Source organism: Schistocerca americana, chromosome 8, assembly GCF_021461395.2.
Source record: "Schistocerca americana isolate TAMUIC-IGC-003095 chromosome 8, iqSchAmer2.1, whole genome shotgun sequence".
Classification (NCBI taxonomy): domain Eukaryota; kingdom Metazoa; phylum Arthropoda; class Insecta; order Orthoptera; family Acrididae; genus Schistocerca; species Schistocerca americana.
In genome coordinates, this window is record NC_060126.1 from 195885260 (window position 1) to 195909491 (window position 24232).

The 24232-nt window shown below is 40.8% G+C and overlaps 1 protein-coding gene across 1 annotated transcript in view; it reads right to left on the reverse strand.

The window, feature by feature from the left end:
• The window catches only part of LOC124545376 (conserved oligomeric Golgi complex subunit 5), a 128771-nt gene that overhangs the window by 42806 nt on the left and 61733 nt on the right, over positions 1–24232 (reverse strand). The window contains exons 7-9 of the mRNA XM_047124287.1: positions 22820–22932; positions 2977–3136; positions 1600–1777 (exon numbers count right to left, since the gene is read on the reverse strand). Coding sequence (XP_046980243.1) covers positions 1600–1777; positions 2977–3136; positions 22820–22932 — 451 coding nt within the window. The remainder of the gene's footprint in view (positions 1–1599; positions 1778–2976; positions 3137–22819; positions 22933–24232) is intronic.

Sequence of the window (24232 nt, forward strand, 5' to 3'; positions counted from 1 at the left end):
ATTCCTTTACTTGCTTTCAGATGGCACACAGATTTCAAGGGGTTACGAAAAGCTTTAGGTACAAACGCGATCTTACCTTCTGGTGGCCTGACATGGTTGACTGGAACACTGATGACTAGTGTGCCTGCTGTAAAGGGAGGACATTAACTGGGACTTGGAGCTAACGGTGGAGTGCCAGGATAGTCATTAGGTCGCACAATGGAGTCAGTCAGGGGCCTGTCTGCAACCCTTGAGCTTGATGGACTGCTACAATTTTTGCATCACAGCCCTCTGCGTGATAATCCAGATAATTCGGTGTGACACACCACTGCCACAACTCCTGTCAAGTTCACACCACTGCCACAACTCCTGTCAAGTCACTGAGCAAAAGCAGCATTTAAGCCCACCTGGACCAGCCCGTATGCATTATACTAGCTGGGTTGTATTCACTGCCATGCCTGTCCACAGCCAAAATAGACCAGTTACAATGGGAGTCCAAGTCGTATAAATTAATAAAGATGTTATCATCTCCTCATCATGACCACCTTCTGCTGCCATAGTCCTCCATCCTATCTTCGGGAGAGAACCACACACACTCCCACCAACACATTTCTCCCTTAACACTGCCCTGAAATTTCTATGCAGTTCAACATCAATCCTATTTCACATCCAAATGCCCCACAAATCTGGATATTGCACAATTAAATCTGGATATTGCACAATTCAACCACATGGCCAAATGGATACCCACAATGAGGCCTCTTTTAAGCTCTGTCAACTGCTGATAACCCTGTCTCACATAAGTATGCGGCATTTACGTGTCCTTCACACAGATCACTCAATATCTGGCACTGTTCATACCCTTTATGTACCCTGTCAGGCCTGGTAACGACACTAATGATGAACGATACTACAACACTAAATACAGTCTAGTGGCCATTCTAGCTGTCACAGAGAATTGTAACTCTAATAATTTATATACCCAATACAATGGTGTCTACATGTACAGATCTACACTGATATCTGACCACGTCTTCAAGATACTTCATTATTTTTGTCAGGAAATGTATTAATGACAGACAGTTTTATACAGATGACAAGTCTGTCACAACCTGAAGGAAAAGGATGGGACATTGATTAGGAGTTAAATGTTGCTAAGACAATAAGGTCATCAATCGAACACAAGATCGGATTATAGTGAGATGGATAAGGAAGTCAGCTGTGCACTTTTCAGTGAAACTATCCAGGCATTTGCCTCAAGTTATCTACGAAAACAATAGAAGACTTAAATCTGGATGGCTGTATGGGAATTTGAATCACCACCGTTCCAGACATGATTCCAGTGTCTTAACTACTGTGCCATATCACTTGCTCCTTGACAAAGTGGCTACACTATCAAATCCGAGAACACCAAATTTTGTGTTAACAGCCACCTCACAATAACACAGTGACCTGTGGACACAGAGTTAACAACACACACAATATTATATTCTGTGCAAAATATCAACACATGTGGAACTTACTTTGTGAGGAAGGTATTTATGGTAGGAATATCATGCAAAAATGTATAAAAGTTTTCTTTGTATAACATGTGCTCTATGCTGCTGTTGTGACACTTACTTGACAGGAAAGCTCACTGTGGATTTTGTGCCTTTGGAGGGCACCTCACTGATCATAGTAGGCTCAGCCTGATCCATAACACTCATTTTATTTGTTTGCAGTCGCTTGCACAGATCTAGGTACAGCCGAAGAAACTTGGGGTATTCACCTTCAAGAGCCTGTTTTAGAAATGAGGAACCTACAAAAGGGTAAACAAACACTGACATATTATGTATGAAGAAAGACAGTTTTAATAGAATTGTATCCAATTTTAAAAGTTATATATTTATATTCATTTATCAAAGCTGCATAGTGTATAGATTGGTGCTAACTTCTACAACATATATCAAATTAAATAAGTTCCACATAATATGACAAAACTTGGAAGAAAATAACAACTACAATTAGTAGATCTACAAGTTCACTGGCCCAAACAACTTTTTTTATTGGTTATTTTTTGCTGATATAACCTGAGTGATGGCGATGTATGTCTAGGATTACCTGAAGTATAACTACATAGCATTACCACAGAAACTATATATATATATCATTCTGTTCATCTAACTGTTCAAATAAAGTTGACTAAAAACAGTAAATTGTTCAAGTACTTGTGGCCCACAAGTTGTCAGTGTTTAATGGCAATGCACATTTTGATATATGTAAAAATGGTACAATGTCTGAGTAATGTGAATAAATAAGATCTATGACATTTCATGTCAGCAAAGTCCAATAGTGTAGTTTAACAACTGACCGCTCATTTTTGGGGTGGTGCAAAATCATGAACTACACTATGTGATCAAATGTATCCGGATACCCCCAAAAACATGTTTTTCATATTAGGTGCATTGTGCTGCCCCTACTGCTGGGTGCTCCGTATCTAGTTATTAGACATCATGAGAGAGCAGAATGGGGCACTCGGGGAACTTTCTCTCACCTGGTCTTAGATTAGAGGGTGAATGTCCATGTCACTTATGTGAAATGGAAGTGTACCCTGTAACCTATGATCAGATGAGACGAAATGCAGATTTTGGCAGGACAGACAAGTAACTTTAAGTAACATTGTACTGAGGTGTAAATTACGGGGTGAACTATTTGGATCTATGTGTATTATAGGTAAAACAGTATTACACTAGAATGAATTTTCTTGGTGCAATGGAGTCTGTACTGATTCGAAACTTCTCGGCAAGAATCTTTTAACCTGTCAGCAAATTTCAAAATTATATTGATACAGGAGACAAATCCCTTGAAGATGCTTTTTATATAAAAGATAAAATGCATCTAGGACTTAAATAAATACTATGTTGCAACAGAGAAAAGTACTTCAATTCATGAAATGAATATGATCAGTGTTTTTGAACCTTTCTACTACCTGTAACAAAACCTGAAACTTCACCATACCTTCAGCAGCTTGATTCAACTTTTTTGCAAGAGTTTCAGTGACATTGTTCCAGAAGTAACTGGCTAAGTTCCTCTTGTTTGTGGGCAACAGCTCCAGGTATGATGGACTCGGCAATGTGTCTCGTGTCCTGCGAGACAGAACTCGCTGGAGAAGCATCATCTGAAATATTAAGCAGTATGTAAATAATCTGTTGTTTTACCAATGAAAGCTCAGTCATCATCATATTTTTTTACACGAAAAGAATTGTTGGTATTACAAGTGTCCAACTTTGTTATTCTATCAAAGACAACATCTCTGTTTATATGTCAAGTGGTTCATAACAACAGTGGTAGGAAGATTTTCCAAAGAAGAAGCATGACATCCCCACACAGGGTGTTTCAAGTTACGAAATAACTCAAAGTATGATGGATTCTTATCCAAAATATAGGCAGTATGAGGTAGTACTTTCTATGCCATGCCATGCGGCGTCACCCAACAGTGAGAAGTGTGGTTTCTTCGGAAGTTCTTTGAGTATGCGTACAGTGCAGACGTGAGATGAGGAAATGGCTAGTTCTTACGAACAATGTGCAGCAGTGAAGTTTTGTTTCTTGCTCGGCAAGAATGCAGAAGAAACTGTTGCAATGATTCAAACAGCCTACAAAGACCATGCTCTTAGTAAAACACAAGTGTATGAATGGTTTTCTCAGTTTAAAAAGAGATAAATGGTGGTTGAAGATCGGCCCCATTCCGGTCGACCTTCAAATGCTCGAAGCGAAGACAACATCAACAAAATCCGTGATCTCACCAGTGAAGGTCGACGCAGGACCGTCGACCAACTTGAGAAATTGTCCAGGTTGTCCTGGAGCTCAATTCAGCGCATCTTGGTCATCAATTTGGGGATGCGAAGAGTGGCAGCAAAATTCGTGCCGAAGCTTCTTACCGGAGATCAAAGGAATCGTCGCATTCAAGCCTGTCTCGAAGTGAAGGACGCGTTCAAAGATGATCCACATTTTTTCAACAAAATCATTACAGGTGATGAGTCATGGTGCTATAGGTACGATCCAGAAAGTAAACAACAGTCATCACAATGGAAGTCACCTGGCTCACCTCGACCAAAAAAAAGCTCAACAAGTTAAATCGAATGTGAAAACGGTGTTGATCTGTTTTTTTGACATCAAAGGGACTGTACACTCTGAATTTGTCCCTGTTACTGGCACGTAAAGGGGCCGTTGTCACAAGTGTGATGGTTAATATTGTAAATACTAATTGAGGAGAGGGCTTTGATATGCAAATGTTGTTAATTGATTATTACTGGTGATGAATTCATGTGTATGTGTAATCAATAAAGAAGTTTTGCAACTACAAACTGGTTGTGTTACTGGTATATAAGGTTAGAGTGTGCAATCGCCATGCCAATGGTAGTAGAGCACTCTTTCTGCTGATGGCTTTCGTCTCTTTATAGTTGCTATGCTTCGCCTTATATTGTTTCTTTTGTCTCTTTTCTGACTTGTCTTTTGTTAATACTGCGGACTTGCTGCTTTCAGAACTTTCTTGTCGCCATGGCCAGTCGAATCTACCCTGGCAATGCATATTTGCGTCGGGATCATCGAGTGCATGAGTTACATATACGCAACTTGTCAACCGAGGGCAGAGTAGTCGATTTATCAGCCCGACTTCATGCCGCAGCTGACACTCCAGTGTTGTTGTCCAAGGACATTTTCACCAATCAGAGTCAGTTTCTTTATTGTCTATCTACTTCCCTGGCTGAATTAGCGGCAACTATTTCCCTTTTTGAGCTTCATCCACCTACTCCTAAACAGTTGTATCGCATTCAGGCCCACCTAGCCCAATACAACTCTTGTCTTATCGATTTAGCCACAGTAGGCATGGCTCCGCCCGTCCTTAAGTCATTTGCTCACCTCAAAGACAAATTGCAGGCATTGCATTCACGGGCCCTGGTGTTATCTTTGCGCAGTGGAGGCGATCTTCTTGGACAGAGTACTCGAACTGCAGGGTCAGATAGTAGGGCGCACCAAATGCACCCTGTAGTGGATGCGCAGGTGTAATTGTCAAATCAGTTCCCTAAGCTACCCCACCCTCTCCGTGGATTGTTACAAGGAATTACTGAATTAGCTATAAACAACTTAGACCAAATTCAGTCATTCTTGTGGATTACTGTGAAGTTGCAGATGAATGCTGATGCCTTGCATGTTTCCAATTCCCTTGTGCTGGCCGCCTTGTACTCAGTGACGAAAGGCTGACTTAGTAGTTTGGTGGCAGAAGTCTTACAAGGTGAGGATTCGTTGACACAACTTCGACAGCGGGTTATTGATAGTAGGTTGTCGAGACGTATGAGGGTGGCTCTAGAGCAAAAATTTTACTGGCGAGTTCAGGCTAGTAATGAAAGTTTAAGTGACTATTTTGAGCATATACGGGTAGCAGTAATCGCTCTGGGGTTAACTGTTTTGGAGCAGGATTGTGTTAACCGCATACTGGAGGGAATTCGCCCGCAATACCGCATACAGTTAGTTTTGGCAGAAAGGCCGGGTAGTTTCCAACAACTCCACAGTCTGATTAATATGGTGGATGCCTTAACATTTGCTGATGAGCAGAGACAAAACTTAGTCTCCGAAACTCGCTCCCCACGAATCGACGAGCCACAGGTGCCGACGAACCTTATGCAGAACGTGTCTAACGTCCGATGCTGTTTCCGCTGTCAAGCTCCCTGTCTGAGAGTACCCGGTGCAGTGTCGTGAACGTGCTTCTAAGTGATGCCAAAGTGGGGGAGGGGTGAGGCGGCAGCTGACTAGGAAAGGGCCGGGTGACTGCCAGTTTGTGGGGTAATCGTCCATTTCCCACTTCCCTTACGTGTGTGCGTCTCTGGGAAATGAGCCGATCTGTGGCCTGCTTGATTCGAGTTCCCAATTTTTGGTAGATAAGCTGTGGTACCTGGAGTTTAGGCGTTTGTGGAGATTTACTAACCTTTGTCCTGGCAAGTACAGATGTCATGTGGCCAATGGGCAAGAGTTGCCGGTCTTGGGGGAGGTAAGAGTTAAGGTGTCTGTACAAGGGTTTTCTTGGTCGATCTCATTACTGATAGCTGACAGATTGAACACCCCTCTCATTCTAGGGTGTGATTTCATTCAGGCAACACAGTTGGTATTAGACTATTCAGAGGGGACGTTTTATTTCAAGTTCCGGCCTGATTGCAAAATTAGCTTTTGTAATTGCAATCATGTGAGTGAGGTGCACATGGTGACCGAGGACGCAGAGCAGGTGCAGGTATCTCACTTAGATCTCGACCAAGCTCGATAGGTGAAGTGGTTGGTAGATGATTATCCCCAGGTCCTGACCACCAGACTGGGAATGACGAATTTAATTAAGTATAATATACTGCTGACTGATAGTGCTCCGGTGCGCCATGCAACTTACAGTCTTTCCCCACCCAAAATGAAAATATTACGTGAGGAGATCGATCACATGTTACAGGATGGGGTCATTAGGTATCCAACTTCTCCCTATGCTTTGCCTGTTTTTTTCGTTCCCAAGGGACAGAGCAGTGACTATCGGGCCGTGGTTGATTACTGCTCCTTAAACCATAAGGTCATGCTAAAGTCAGTACCTTTACCAGACCTCCATAATTGTTTCACATGGTTCAGAGGTGCCGAAATTACGGTGCAACAGCTGTCTAGTATCATCTCCTGGTTTGGGCCTCCGAAAATTTTAGTCAGTGACAATGCTCCCACCTTCTTATGTAAAGTGTTCAAAGGGTTTTGTTTTGCTAATGGGATCAAACACATCACAACTACTCCCCATTATCCAAAGGCATCCTTTGCGGAGCGTGTCAATCGGAATTTGAAGGCTGCTCTCTGCATTTATCATTCACGAACACTTACACATTGGAATGCTACCTTACCCTGGCTAAACCAAGCCTTCAACTCTGCCAGGCATGAGTCCACCGGCACTGCGTCTAGCCATTTAATATTTGCTTATGTCCCGAACTCTCCTCTCTCCATTTTATGGGACATTAATGACCTTCTTCCATGCCAGGTTGCTCCGGTGAGTTTGCGGGAAAATTGGAAATGGGCTAAAAATAACTTTGATCTGGCCCACCGGTGCCAAGCAGCTCGGTATAACAAAGGTAGGCACCCCTTTCAGGGTAAGGTCGGGGATCTCGTGTTCATCAGGGATGTTGCTGGCGGAACCGGGTTTGGTCCAAAAGACAAGCTTATGCCACGATTCAGGGGCCCGTGCCGGATAGTGAAAATTCTTAGTCTGGTCAACCTTGTAGTCAACGATCTCTCGTCTGGCCATAATTCCAGGGTGCATCTCAATCAGGTTAAACTCGGGAACCGGTGTACCCCATAGTCTGCCGCAGTTCCTAACACCCCCCCCCCCCCCCCCCCCCCCCCCCCCCCCCCCCCCCCCCCCCCCCCCCCGCCCCGTCATCTTTGTGCTGGGGAAATTGAGCCGGTGGGTTTCTGGTGCCAGACGATATCGATTCTTACTTCCATCTTTAATTATTGTCCCTGTGCCTTGTTGTCTTTGCGTCTTTGAGGCAGGCTATTTATGGTGGCCCACATGCGCAAGTCGAGGAGAGTGGGTCCACGCATAAGCCGAGTCAGTCTGTGACGTGACATGCTTTCGATGTTGTCATTGTGGGGAGTTGGTGACACCATGTCATGTGGCACAGCTGTAAGCCGTGAGGAACTGTTGAGTTGGAGCAACGAAGCAGCATGGGACACTGCCGGAAAGTATTACAGTTGTATTGACATGGTTAGGAATCCCACTCATGATGGAAATATCAGGGTGTATACATGGACAAGGAAAAAAAATTCCCGGATTTTTCCCGGATTTCCCAGTTGACAATTCACTTTCTGCCGGGTGAAAATACACTTTTTCCGTTTTAAGTGACAGTATACTTTTCCTCGGCACTGTAAAACTTATCAATCCTTAGATTGTTTATGGTTTTATACACACACGTAGAATTTGCCGGCACTTTAGAAAACGAAACCCAGGGTGGAAAAAAAATACGCTTTGGAACGATCTATGATGTGCAGCAACATGTACGCTGCATTTTTTCGTGTTACGGACGTATAAATTCGAATTCCACCAAACAGTGCATGTTACTTTCCAAGGCAATGAAATTGAGATTGCGATGCGGTTTTGTAAGCCAGTCATGGCTCATGTCATGTGATCTCGGCAGCTGATGACAGCACAGGACACGTGATGCAGTCAACCAATAGCAAGATCACTCTTAAGGAGCATGAACACACAAAAAAAAATTAATGGTTTAAACTAATACACATAGTGCTGCTACAAGAAAAACAAAGCTTTCATACATAATGTTGGTCTCTAAGATCAATAAGCTGCAAGAGAAGGTAAGCTTCCACATATAATGCTGATCTTTTTGCATGTGTTACACTTTAAGATACATCACACAAATGTGCCAGTAAAATTTTTAATAATGACGTAAATGTCTGATCTGGGCTGGAAATTCTTCTAGATGGTTTTCCTCAAAGAGTTGATTTTTAAATGAGAGTCAAACGCTCTGTGATTTAAGAAATTCATCGTACTTTCTGGCACATAGTTCATCTTGCGTAAAAGGAAATTCACTTTGAAAGTAACACTTTTCAAGCCACCATTCGCAATATTTTCCCGTGACCTGTTAGAAATTGGTTCGTTTCAGCAGTTGCCAGAGAGCACCAAATAACAGGCGTCGCTGCGCCTGCGCAGCTAGGATGACGCAGGAAGCCCGCATCTTCGTACGTGTAGAACATTAAAAGATCTTGCATTATGTCATAAAAGAAACAAGACATCGAAGGATACTTCAAGAGCATCAGAATTTACGTTAAAAGATCTTGCATTATGTCATAAAAGAAACAAGACATCAAAGGATACTTCAAGAGCATCGGAATTTCGTGAACCACACTATAATCCATAATTCGGCTTAAAGTGCACAATCGTTAAGTGCAGATTTGGATGTAAATTTTCTTGGGTACCAGTACTGTATTATCTCATGTTTGGTTCTTTATTATGGCATAATGCCATACGAGCTAGAAGATGGAAAACATGCACTTGAAATGCAGCGAACAGTAGAAACTGGCCAACAGTGTAAAATTAAACACTTCGTTTCAAATAAATTCACTGCCTCTGCACAAAAGATTTAAAAAAGCCAAATCTCTTTAGCAAACCGACAAAAATAACTTCATTGTTCTGCAAGGCAATTAATGCTTGACTGTCAGAAAGGTAGAAATAAAGCCTGAAACTAACAACATATTTTAGCCTTCCATAATTATGCGAACGTATTTTAATTCATTTGGTAGCTCCCGGCCACAGAAATCTGTTTTGTTTTCATTTAATGTGAGAGCAATAAACAAAGAGGAAACAGCAAAATCACTAAACATAAACACAGGTCACGTGGGGCTACCCACTTCCCCACAACAACTCAGACTGCTCTGTGCATCGGCCCCAGATCTACGATATTTCCGAAACGGAGAAATTTGGATAGTGGCGCCCGTCACACATCTGTAGCCAGAAGCGCGAGAAGGTACTACTCATACGCAACTCAACTGCACATGCGCAAGACCCCGCCCGCAACTGCTCAAATGAATCTAATGTAAACAGCTGTCACGTCACGCTCATTGGAGGCAATTTGTTGTTAGGAAGCACTGCATATTCTTCTAAAGCCTTTGACACATTTTGGTTGGCAGATGCTTGTATGAGAACTGTGTTTTGTTGTTGTATATGGCTTCGTTCCCCCCCCCCCCCCCCCCCCTCTCGTTCCTGTTTTGTTGCTGCAGTACTATTCTGCAGAAGCGGGATACAGTAATATCTTTCGTTAGAGTATTGGTTCTTACCAGTCAAAATCACAAAAATTTAACTGGTAACTAAAACAATGAAAAATTCCCGGAATTCAAAAAAATTCCTGGGTTTTTCCCGGTTTTCTCCCAAACGAAAAGATTCCCGGTTTTTTCCCGTATCTCCCGGATATCCCAGGTCGTATACACCCTGAATATATTGGGTCTAATGGCAAGAAATAGACCCGAATAATTTGAGGACGTCCACATCGAAACTGATATTGGTGAACATGATACAGTTGTGGCAACAGTGATTACTAAAGTACAAAGCACAACCAAAACAAGTAAAAAGATGTATATATTCAGTAAACTAGATAAAAAAATTCAGTAGTTTCACATCACAATGAGAATAGTTGACTATGCACTGGTAGATATGTACCCAGTAGAATAGTTCATAATTGGAGGGAACCTCCATGCTATACAGTCACTGTAAAGGAAGTTCTAAAAAAATGGAGATTACTGCATAAAAGGTGTCAAACAAAGTGTAAAGCTGTAGATAGAGAGATACTGAATGAAACACCTTTGTCTGTCAAAAGAGCAATATGTGATGCCTTCAATGACTATGGTAGTAGAATACTGTCAAGTGATCTTTCACAAAATCCAAAGAAATTCTGGTTGTATGTAAAGGCTGTTATTGGCACCAAAGTTAAGTGTCCAGTTCCTAGTGAATGAGACAGGAACTGAAATGGGGGATAGTAAAGCAAAAGCTGAAATGCTTAACTCCATTATCAAATCCAGGAGAATTGCCCCAATTTAATCCCCATACCACTGAAAAGATGAGTGAAATAAGTATTACTGTCAGTGGTGTTGAGAAACAGCTGAAATCGTTAAAACTGAGCAAAGCTCGGGGACCTGATGGAATGCCTGTCAGATGCTATACTACATGCTGCCCTTCTCTGTATGTCTTAAACACCCCCTGTTAGTCCTATCTGAAACGGGTCTCACACAACCGAGAAGTATTCTATGATGTACCTTGAACAGAATGACTTCCTCAATGCCAGCCAGCAAGGATTTTGAAAATATCGATCACGTGAAACCCACCTCGAACTTTTCTCACATGACATATTGAAAGCTTTCAATCAAGGCAACAAGGTAGATGCAATATTTCTTGATTTCCAGAAAGCATTTAACTCAGTACCACACCTACATTTATTGTCAAAAGTATAGTAATATGGGGTATCAACTGAAATTTGTGACTGGACTGAGAACATTTTGGTAGGAAGGATGCAACATGTTATCTTGGATAGAAAGTCATCATCAGATGTAGAAGTAACTTTGGGTGTTCCCCAAGGCAGTGCGTTGGGACCCTTGCTGTTCATGTTGTATCTTAATGACCTTGCAGACAATATTAATAGTAAAATCAGGCATTTTGCAGATAACACAGTTATCTATAATGAAGTACTATCCGAATGAAGTGCATAAATATTCAGTCAGATCTTGATAAGATTTCAAAATTGTGCAGAGATTGGCAACTTGCTTTAAATGTTCAGAAAGGTAAAATTTTTCTCTTCACAAAATGAAAAATGTAGTATCCTATGACTATAATATCAATGAGTCACTGCTGGAATCAGCCAACTCATACAAATACCTGGGTGTAACACTTTGTAGGGATATGAAATGGAGTGATCATACAGGTTCATTGTGGGTAAAGCAGGTGGTAGACTTCAGTTGATTGGCAAAATATTAGGAAAGTGCAATGAATCTACAAAGGAGTTTGCTTAGAAATCACTCACATGAACGGTCCTAGAATATTACTCAACTGTGTGGGACCTGTATCAGGACTAACAGGGATGTTGAACATATACAGAGAAGAGCAACATGAATGGTCACAGGTTTGTTTAATCCATGGGAGAGTGTCACAGGGAAACTGAGGGCACAGAACTGGAAGACTCCTGAAGATAGACATAAACTATAACGAGAAGGTCTATTAATAAAGTTTCAAGAACCAGCTTTGAATGATTACTTTAGGAATACACTATAAACCCCTATGTAACGCTCACATAGCAACTGTGAAGATAAGATTACAATAATTACTGCATGCACAGAGGCATTCAAACAATCATTCTTTCCATGCTTCACACATGAATGGAACTGGAAGAAACCCTAATAACTGATACAATGGAGAGCACCCTTTGCCATGCACCTTACAGTACTTTGCAGAGTATAGAAGTAGATGTAGAAGCAGAATACTGATATTTGTGGAGCCCAAATGATATCAGAAACTTTGTCACAAATTCCAGAATGATCTTTTACATTAGCACCCCGTCACAGATTTTACATTTCATCCGTTTATTAATGTGTAAATCCAGGATGGATTGTAATAATTAAGTAATTAACTGCTATTTATTAATGTGTCAAAGTTTCCTGGTTGTAAACCACTGTTTATGCTCACATAACCACAATGACCACTGTGTTACTGTATCATGGCATACTGTTAACTCATTGTGAGCGTATTCAGAAGCACAGCAGAACTTGGATGGGTTTTGCCATGTAAAGTTTCAGTGATAATGTCTGACCTATGAGCCCCACAGACTCATGCAGGTCTCACTTAAAGACAATGTTACTTAAAAGATAGTACACTTCAGAGGAGACAAAGCACTGTTATCTTTTTCTTCCATAAGCCTTCAACTGCAACTAAAACACTACTATTATGTAATGAAACTGTTAGTCTCACAATCACGTGCATTATTTATAAAATGATCCTTGTAAATGTCGACTAACAGTGTCACAGAGAAACAACTCAATTTACCATGCAATTTTTTCATAAAGTTGCCATGCTCTGCCATAAGAGCCTCCATGTATTGTAGCACCACAGCTAGCAAGCTATGAATGAGGCTCAAAAAACAGCAATTTCAATTGCTCATACCACAGTGCACAGTTCACTAAATTAAGTCTACTAAACGAGCTTGTATAACAATTTAATAATAATTGAAATAGTTTCCCACAGACCTTTTTACAGTCATATCTCATATTTTGTCTTCAGTGTCCTCCTACAGTGTCTACCACAATGATCACTCCATGAAGTCATTTACATTCCGTGTCTCTCCTTACAGCTACATCTCATTACAAACTGACCACATCTGCATCCCCACATTCTGATTTAAAATGTCAGTATTCCTAGCTATAACTCAATCCCCTTCATGGTGTTCCTGGAATGCTACTAACTCACAGAATTCTTCCCTCCCCCTCCTCCTCCCCAAATGGACTAACCATAAAAATCTCCTCCTAGAAATGCACTCTTTTTTTTCGATACAGTTAAGTCTTCAAATTCCACCAATCCCTATTTGTCAAACTCAGTATTACAAAAGCAGATTTCTAGACATCTCTGAACTAACTCTGTTTCCTCCATAACTCACTCATATCATGCGAACACAGTTACCTACATCCTATATTCCAAACCGAAGTCCTTGCTCTCCAGACCAAATATGAGTACTATCAACAACAGTTATCCAACTTGTTGTCTTTCTACTCCCACATCAGAATACCACTACCCACCAAAAGACTTATCCTACCCTCAGTGTCTCCATTTTAATCATATCATAGGTGTCCAGGGACCCTGCTGACTTCTTCCATGCCTTCTTAAAATTAAATCTGTAGGATCTGCAGCAGGGTAAGATTGTTGCATTACCAAAGCTTGGGAATAACAGAACAGATTTAACAACCTTCAAGCCTATTTCTCTATGTCAACTTCTTAAAGTATTACAAAGAAGGAACCTTAGCCACATTTCAGTCTATGAAGATCAAGTTATTAGTAGATAACAAGCAGGTTTTTGCCACGGCAAGTCATGCTGTGGTCAAATCCTGACCCTCTTGCGACATACAGAAGATGGTTTTCACTGATCTCAAAGCAACCTAAGATACAATCATAAGAAGCTGATAACAAAAGTATACAATACAGTGAATGATTATAGACTGGCACAATTCTTCCTATGCTTATTACAAAATGGATGATTCTTTGTTCTCCTACAAATAAAAATGAGTCATGTAAATGGCCTTCTCCAAGGAAGTGTTCTCACCCTATTGCTGTTTAATGCATAAATGAATGACCGGACTATTAAACCAGACACTCATTCCTTTATCTACACAGATGATACAGTGTCACCTTTCAGGACAAAACTTTCAAAGGGATGGAAAAGAAACTAGTGGCAGCACTCGAGAACTTAGATGATTCTTACAGTAATAATCATCTAAACCCCAACCCTGGGAAAAAAAAACTGTGCTATCCATCTGTGCAGCAGAAAGACAAAGAAAGAACTTAATGTAACATGGAACGGATATCAGCACTCACACTGGACTAACACAAAATACCTGACAGTCAAGCTCACATATACAGAATGCTGTGTAAATACGAAAGGAAGTGACTAGTAATGGTACAGTGTACCATCCACCAAGCACCATATAATGGCTTGTTGGAGTATGTATGTAGATGTAGAAAATAGGCACCCAGAACAATATAATATGAAAGCTGACAAAACGGATGGGGAGTGCAACCCACAGTCCTTTGTACATCTGCTTTGCCTGTGTGTCTTCTGTCACAGAATAAGCAGCTCGAGGAAACTCTACTCATGTAAAACAAATAAGAGTGGCAGTGAACGAGATAGGACATGTTATTATAAGATGTCTTTGCCCTATCCCTGCAAACCAGTTCTATCAACTTATGGGTATAGCTGACCTGGTGTAAGGAGAGGAATGGTTGCACAGATCGAAAAACAAAAGCGAGAGACAGATCGCAGACGTCTTATGTTTGGAAATGTTCCTCAGCCACTGTGACTGAAATAAAAAGAGAGCTATTTACAATCAACCAAAGCAACCCCATTACCATCAAATAAACACAGAATAAAACTGTGGTGTTACTCATCTCCAAGAGGCTCATGGAACAAACAGAAGTAGGAATTTTCTGGTGGTTTTAGACACCCTTACACAACTTGGGAACTTCTGAATCACCCTAAGGATGGGGGTATCTTGCTGTGAAGATAATCCGAAAAAGTGAAGCTACAATAGAACTCATGAATTCTGTGAATGCTACAAATTACAATATCCATCCTGCGTGCTAATCTGAAGACAGCTGGGTGAAGCATGTATCTTAGACAACTTTTTAGTAACAGCAAATAACAAAGATATTCAGGCTGCTATTTTCTGGATTAATTTTGGGATTGGAACATCCGTAAATCTTTGTAGATACTATTTTCATCATTATATTTAATATGTTTTTCATGTGTTGACTCAGTTATGTTAACTAAGTTTGTTTTGCTTAATTGATGGAACCATTTTAATCACCGCAGATTGTCAATTTTATACCTTTAATATACCTTACATATAAATTACATTAATGGCCAGTTTCAGCCTTAGGCCATTAGCAAATGTCTGCAATAGATTAGATTAGATTAATACTTGTTCCATAGATCATGAATACGACACTTCGTAATGGGGGGTTGCTTTGGGGAAGGAGACCAGACAGAGAGGTCATCGGTCTCATCGGATTAGAGAAGGATGGGGAAGGAAGTCGGCCGTGCCCTTTCAAAGGAACCATCCCGGCATTTGCCTGGAGCGATTTAGGAAAATCACGGAAAACCTAAATCAGGTTGGCCGGATGCGAGTCCAGTGTCTAACCACTGCACCACCTCGCTCGGTACTTCGTAATGATGTGGAATGTGTCAGGTTAATAAAAGATGTCTGCACAAGATATTACATTACACAAAATATTGCATGACACTAATGTTTAAGTTTTTTTCCCCCTCCCTTAATTTATACCTAAAAATTCAGCCAATGAGTAGAAGGAGTTGTCATCTAGAAATTCTTTTAATTTATTTTTAAATGTTGGTTGGCTATCTGCCAGGCTTTTGATGCTGTTTGGTAGGTGACCAAAGACTTTTGTGGCAGCATAATTTACCCCTTTCTGTGCCAAAGTCAGACCTTTCTGTGCCAAAGTCACAAGTACAATAAGTGAGTAAATGTATTAGTGGATAACATTATGTTTGCATATTACAATAATTACTGTTTAAATTACTTACATATTTCTCATTTCAAGGTGAAATATTTTTGCAAAAAGATGGTCTAGCAATGGGAAGCTGTCTTGCTGGTATACTTGCAACTATCTTCCTTAACCATGTAGACCGATAGATTTGTTTTCAAGACATATAAGTGGAGCATGGATAAAATTATACTTAACTGATGATACACAGATGACATATTGATCCAACAGTAGCATCGAAGATAAAATTCCATACACCAAAAGCTGAACAACATGCACAAGAATTTGAAATTTACCATGGAATTAAGAATCGGGAAAGAGTATCAGCTTCCTTGATTTAAAAATAGCAAATACCAATTTGGAACATAAATCTGGAGTTTATCGAAAGTTTAGTTAGCAGCAGCTTTTGTCATCCAACTGCTCACAAAATAGAATTCCTCCATTCCATGTTGCATCGCAATTATGAGCCTTCCATTAGAAAAACAAGAAATTGATAAAGAACTAAGAATATTAGAAGCCATGGCTACAAATAATTGTTACAATCCAAACATGATTAAAGAAATATACCAGAAGAAGCTGAAAGCGAAGCAGTTAATAAAAAATGATGAAATCATTAGTTTCTGTACTGACAACATGCTGGGCAACATTACACGTCACAAAACACAGAAACAGCTGCTTTTCAATAAATCAGGAATCTACAAAATAAATTGCAGAGATTGCGATGAATTTTACATTGACCAAAACAGGAAAACTTTAGCACACAGTTTAAAGAACATATCAAACAGAGTGAAAGTAATCCATCCATGTTTAGTATACATGATAGAGAAAACAGCCAATCTACATTAGACACAAACAAAACATAAAAATTTTCACACAGAGCAGATAAGGTAAAAACCATGGATATCTTGGAAGAGATTGAGGTATATGACAACCATATAAAGCAATCAATACAAATGTTGAATGAACAGAAGACTTACATAACAGAAGATTTTTTGACAATTTTAACTGTCTTTTATGAGCTATGTGAATTGGGTTTTAGAATGACTGATCTTATTGCAATAAAATCTGGTTGGTGATTGCAGAGTAGTTATCATATTTCACTAATGACAAGAATTATTAAATTTAATACATTATTTTAGGAAAACAAACATGTGAAACCGCTTCAGTGAAAAAATATTGCCAAATAGGTACTTATTTTTATACAACAATGACAAATGTAAATCAATTTAGTATTTGACTGTATTGTAAACAATTTTATAGTATTGTGAATAATTTTATAAGCTCATAGATCGATGTGACATTGAACTGTGATCAAATGTAAGGACAGTTTACTACAGTAGCGAAGAACAGTAATGTTGTGCCACTTGTGTAATGACAAGCATAGATGCTATTTCAGTAATGGTATATAAAACTACGGCCACTTTTAAAAAGATGTAATAAGACTATGCAATATCACTGCAGCAACAATGAACATCAAATTACTGCTATAATGTTTATAAGTATTGTCAAAGTAAATAATGTCAGAAGTTTAATAAGAATTAATGACTTGCACTCAAGACTGTGATCACATGACTGCAGCTTCTCTGCCGACAACTTTCTCTCTTGGCATGCTCTTTGGTTGATGCATGTTCCCTGTGATTTGTAATGATTATGTGCATGTGTGAGAGCGGAAAAGTACACGGTATGCTGCTAAATGAATGTGCAAGGGCCAGTAAGCTACCTATCAGGGAGGTTTGTGCCTACATGACGTGCTGTGAGAGTAGTAGTTGTAAGCTGTTGGGTATGTGCAGGACTATATCTGTAAAATTCAACATGATTATGAGTGGAAACGTGTCCGTCCCCACATAACAGGCAACAAACATTGTTAAATGTGACACACATATCACCAATATGCTGTAAGTAATCAGTCTGGATGATTGACTGATCTGGCCTTGTAACATTAACCAAAACGGCCTTGCTGTTGTGGTACTGCAAACGGCTGAAAGCAAGGGGAAACTACAGCCGTAATTTTTCCCGAGGGCATGCAGCTTTACTGTATGGTTAAATGATGATGGCGTCCTCTTGGGTAAAATATTCCGGAGGTAAAATAGTCCCCCATTCGGATCTCCAGGCGGGGACTACTCCAGAGGACGTCATTATCAGGAGAAAGAAAACTGGCGTTCTACGGATTGGAGAGTGGAATGTCAGATCCCTTAATCGGGCAGGTAGGCTAGAAAATTTAAAAAGGAAAATGGATAGGTTAAAGTTAGATATAGTGGGAATTAGTGAAGTTCGGTGGCAGGAGGAACAAGACTTTTGGTCAGGTGAATACAGGGTTATAAATACAAAATCAAATAGGGGTAATGCAATAGTAGGTTTAATAATTAACAAACAAATAGGAGTATGGGTAAGCTACTACAAACAGCATAGCGAACACATTATTGTGGCCACAATAGATACGAAGCCCACATCAACTACTATAGTACAAGTTTATATGCAACTAGATCTGCAGATGACGAAGAAATTGATGAAATGTATGATGAGATAAAAGAAATTATTCAAGTAGTGAAGAGAGATGAAAATTTAATAGTCATGGGTGACTTGAATTCAAGAGTAGGAAAAAGGAGAGAAGGAAACATAGTAGGTGAATATGGATTGGGGCTAAGAAATGAAAGAGGAAGCCGCCTGGTAGAATTTTGCGCAGAGCATAACTTAATCATAGCTAACACTTGGTTCAAGAATCATGAAAGAAGGTTGTATACATGGAAGAACCCTGGAGATACTAGAAGATATCAGATAGATTATATAATGGTAAGACAGAGATTTAGGAACCAGGTTTTAAATTGTAAGACATTTCCAGGGGCGGATGTGGACTCTGACCACAATCTATTGGTTATGAACTGTAGATTAAAACTGAAGAAACTGCAAAAAGGTGGGAATTTAAGTCATCAGATCTGATACGTCTCCACTATTTTCTGTGGGATAATAGGAAGAGTATGGCATACAGCACATCTATAAAGTCAGCAGAGGTCCTTACTGCTCGAATCCATGGAGCGAATGAAATACTTCAAAGACAACCGCACATATTGTCTCATGTGCATGAGGCTCAACATTGCCTTTGCACGATATGCGCTGATGTAGGAGGTTCACAGTTTGAAGCCTGTTTGTAATGCAGACAGCACAATGTGCTACCCATGTTGGGTTTATTGAGGTAAGGTGGAACACACACCCACAAAATGTGCTACTCATGTTGAGTTTGTCGAGGTAAGGTGGAACGCACCCCCAGACAATGTGCTACTCGTGTTGGGTTTATTGAAGTAAGGTGGAACACACACACACCTCAGACTTCCATGCTCTCCAGCATCCAAGCCATGCATTTCTGGATATGGGTTCTTCCAGGAAAACTAGTTAATGTGTCTTCCTGCACAACATATTAACTGTTGTCATTGTTTTTTCGGACTCCCCCCCCCCCTCTCTCTCTTTCTCTCCCCCACCCTCTCTCACTGTGTGTGTGTGTGTGTGTGTGTGTGTGTGTGTGTGTGTGTGTGTGTAATTCATAAAAATACATCTATATAAATCTAATAGAGGGAAACATTCCACGTGGGAAAAATATATCTAAAAACAAATATGATGTAACTTACCAAACGAAAGCGTTGGTATGTTGATAGAGACACAAAAAAACACAAACACACATACAAAATTCAAGCTCTCGCAACCCACAGTTGCTTCATCAGGAAAGAGGGAAGGAGAGGGAAAGACGAAAGGATGTGGGTTTTAAGGGAGAGGGTAAGGAGTCATTCCAATCCAGGGAGCAGAAAGACTTACCTTAGGGGGAAAAAAAGGACAGGTATACACTCGCACACACACACACACACACACACACACACACACACACACACACACATATATATATCCATCTGCACATATACAGACACAAGCAGACATATGTAAAGGCAAAGAGTTTGGGCAGAGATGTGTCTCTATCAACATACCAACGCTTTCCTTTGGTAAGTTACATCATCTTTGCTATTAGATACATCTATATAAATCTATGTACAAACACAACTATTCACTGCTAACTGATCAGTTATTATCCTGGCATATAATAATTGTTATGCCCAATGATTGCTTAGGTCATTTAGGCACATTGGGCATTTTGCAGCATTTCTGCTTGCACTTAAGAATGACTATAAAGCCTGAATATGATCATGTGAAATAAATGAATAATAATTTACAGTCAATGCAAGAAACTTCTTTCAAAAAAGTTGCATATATAGCAGGAATGCCGCGAGTCTGCAGTTATACGTGCAAACTAGTGTACTCGCTCACCTTTTAGAACGAGTTGAGTACACTTATGCTCGACAACAGACAGAGTCTTTGAGCATAGGAAGATAGTGAGTTCGGAAATGACATCGTATAACTTGTGAGTTTGAAGGGAGTATACGGAGCTCATTTCTGATCTCTACTGTGTGTATGTAATTTTATACTAGTTAGCTATGAAGAAAGACATCACCCAGACGCACAACAAAATTTCAGTATTGCACTTAGCTTACTTATCATTTATTTGATATGATACAGAAAGTCCTAGTTGGGATGCAAATAACGGAAAGAGAAAATGTAGCGGACTCACCATATCATTGAGACACTGAGCATTCAAAAGGCACATAAACACGATTGAATATGTTGCTATTAGGACAATGTCTTCTTTGTAAGCTAATTAAAAGGAAACACACAAAAACCAGCTGTATTACACTGTCCAAGCTGACTATACTGTCCTTCTACTGCACTCAACAGGGTGAGAGGTTGTGTGAGAGGAGAAAGGAGGTGGGGAGGGGGGAAGAGAGGTGGAGGGTGGGGAGGCTGAAGGTTGAAAGCAGAAGCAGCAAGGATACAGGGTATGAATATGGCGGCAAGGAGCACACCCTACTGAAGGCAGTTGTGTGTGATGTGGCGAGGCTGAGGAGTGGTTTGGGAGACGGAGATACAACAGAGCAAAAGGAAGAGTGTGGAGAGAGAAGTGCAAGTATAAAATGATAGTGAGCAGCGTGAAGCATGGAGGCAGGCCACGTCTTCCAGGCCAGCATGTTAGCATCTGGAAATGCTTCAAGGCCACCATAGTCTGCATGATTCCCCCAAACAACAGCCAAGGTAAGCCATGTTGAGCCTCCAAACACAGCTTGACATCACAAGTGAAGTTCAGATGCAATCCACGAAAAACACTTGGTCCTCCAATTAATTGCTGTTTGGAAAATTGCCCAGACAGGGCAATATCAATTGCCCTCAACGGCCTGTACACAGGTACATTGCACTGCCAGCGACGACGGTAACCTAGACGTCGCAGAGGCATTGCTGAGGCACGTTAACGCAAGTTGGCCTGGGCCACGACCGAGACCGGATGGAATTATTCAGCGTCACAGGCCTAGTAAAACTAAGGCCCGTGCGCCAGGATGCCGCCATGTTGGCCAAAGAGCTTGAACGCCACAGATAAAATACTCCAAGTCAGAGATATTACGTGAAGTTCAAGGTCGCGCACTGCCTAGCAAGAAACAAAGTCCAGATCACCAAATGAAACAATTGTTGTTATTTTTTTTTAAGGAGATAAAGAAAGGAGATAAGGATCTTCACTGTCTGTAATATAACACACAGTCAACATTGATCTTTATTTTACAGTTATTATGCCGACTTTAGCCCATATGAACAGGTACTTATCAGCATTCAGATTCTTTCTTCTGGTAGACAAAACAAATGGCGTACTAGGAACAAGAGTACTGTATGGGACTTTTGCAAGTATTCCTGCTGTCTCAGCTATACTCCACGTCTTCCAGGCCAGAATGCTAGCATGTGGAAATGCTTCAAGGCCACCATAGTCTGCATGATTCCCCCAAACAACAGCCAAGGTAAGCCATGTTGAGCCTCGGAACACAGCTTGTACATCACAAGTGAAGTTCAGACGCAATCCACAAGAAACACTTGGTCCTCCAATCAATTGCTGTTTGGACAATTGCCCAGACAGGTCAATATCAATTGCCTTCAACAACCTGTACAAAGGTACACTGCACCGCCAGCGACGACAGTAACCTAGACGTCACAGACGCATTGCTGAGGCACGTTAACACAAGTGAACGTAGCAAGCCAACGCCCAGCGAGACTCAGTGCTATGCTTCCTGTAATGGATCTGGGACATGTGTTATTTTCTACCGGATTTGTCGATACCAAATTGTAAATGTTTTCTTATATTTTTGTCAGAATTTTTTAAATTGTAATTTGCCTTATTTTATGCTAATTTACTTATATTTTTGAGAGTGACAGCATATTGATTACTATTAGTAGATGTGACGAAGAATATCAAAGAGACTGGTTACAAGTGGAAGGTTGTGTGTTGTGTAAAATGTCTTTGACGCTGGAGTCGTCTTTGACTGTAGTCAGTCAGCAGTGAACACTTGGTGTGTGTTGACGGTAGAACAATGTGCAGGTTGCCGCCATAATAATTTGCTAGTGAACAGGAAAAAATGAATTAAGTTACTACTTTTTTAATATAAACTTTAAGAAGAAACCACATTCGAAGAAATGGTATTTGAAGCACCAAAAATGAGGCAACCAGGTCATTTCTGCAGCCGACGAAACTGCATTGTGGAATCATACTTCCACTAGACGACTGAAGCCACGACAAATATCATCTTGTAAACATTTCACGGAAAAGGTACTGTCACGAAATATGCCAAATTTAAGTAAATAAAAATAGTGAGCATATTTCATTCCACACTCCTCGATGTTCGCAGAGCGAATAACGCTCTGTGCTGCGGCGCAGTGTACCTGTGTACGAAGGCAATTGATATTGACTTGTGTTAACTTGCCTCAGCAATGCCTCTGCGATGTCTAGGTTACCGTCGTCACTGGCGGGGCAGTGTACCTGTGTAAAGGTCGTTGAAGGCAATTGATATTGATCTGGCTGGGCAATTTTCCAAACAGCAAGGTTTTTGTGTTACTTGCAACTGAGAGTTTCAGATAAAAATGTTTAAACATGAACAATTATAAAACAAGAAGTATTTATACCTTCGCACACTCAGAGTATACAGACTCAAAAAGCTGCTCAAGCGATGACCACAAGCGGGTGCGGAATGCAGAAGTATTTCCTGGAGATGGCATTGCAGCACGTCCAGGACCAGCTGCAAAGATAAATGTGGATTTATTTTGTGATCATAGTATTAAAAGAACAGCAAAATAAAAATACATTTACACAATTATAATTAGTGTGTTGGAGAATTCACTGAAAATGAAACCAGGATTTCTTTCATTTGGTTTGTTTTAGGGCGCAAAAACAACCAGGTTCATATGCACCCATGTCAAAACTGTAGAACACGAAGGCAAAGAGAGGAGTTAAATGCAACTACACATTAATCCCAACCGGTGGGAGAGAAGACAGCTAAAAAACGGGATATGGAGAAAGTTCTATAGAAAACACCATAGAGATACTGAGGTCCTGAACTAAAAAGTAAATGGTCTTTGCCATATTGCTATGACGGATAAAAAGTAAAACGCAGTCAACAGCCCGCGCATCGTTTCCTAAAACGGCCGATGACTCACATGGCAAACACAAATGAGAATGTAAGTCGTTAAAAAAGGGGCATTCCATCAGGAAATAGCAGACCATCAAAGGGTGAGCACAGTGAGCACAAAGTGGTGAGGCAGCACCACTCAACAAATGGCGATCGCTAAAAAGACAGTGCCCAATACGCAACCTAGCTAAAATGATCTTGTGGCAAGAAGGTCGAGAGGAGGTAATCCAACCTGCTGGGAGAGGCTTAATAACTCGGAGCTGGTTCCCATGAAGGGAGGACCAGTGGTGATGCCAAAGTGACACCACATGCTGATAGATGACTCGCGCAGAGATCATTGGAGAGAACATAAGAACTAGCGGGCTGAGGTATGAGGACTGCAGCCTTGGCAGCAGTGTTGGCGGCCTCGTTTCCTGGCAGACGTAAACACCACAGTGGCTCCATAAGGAGCGAGCAAGTGACAGCTTCCCTGGACCTGTTCCACTAAGAGGTGGATGGTGTACAGCACACAGACACTTTGAGGGCACAGAGAGAGTCTGAGCAGATGTCACAATTGAAAAGCCTGTGTCGCTGGATGTACTGTGTGGCCTGATGCAGGGCAAAGAGCTCTGCTGTAAACACTGAGCAGTGTTCCAAAAACCGATACTGAAAAATCTCGGCACCAATGATGAAAGCACACCTGACACCCCGGTCAGTCCATGAGCCATCTGTGTACACAAAGGTACTATCGCGAAGTTCCGTGCGAAGGTTGTGAAACTGAAGGCGATAGAGTTAGGCTGGAGTAGCGTCCTTAGGAAGCGAATGAAGGCCAATGTGAACACGGGCCACCGCATGAAGCCAAGGTTCACACCTACCAGGAAAGTTGCAGGTAGTGTGAAGTTAACCTGTCTGAGCAATAGCTGAAAGCAAA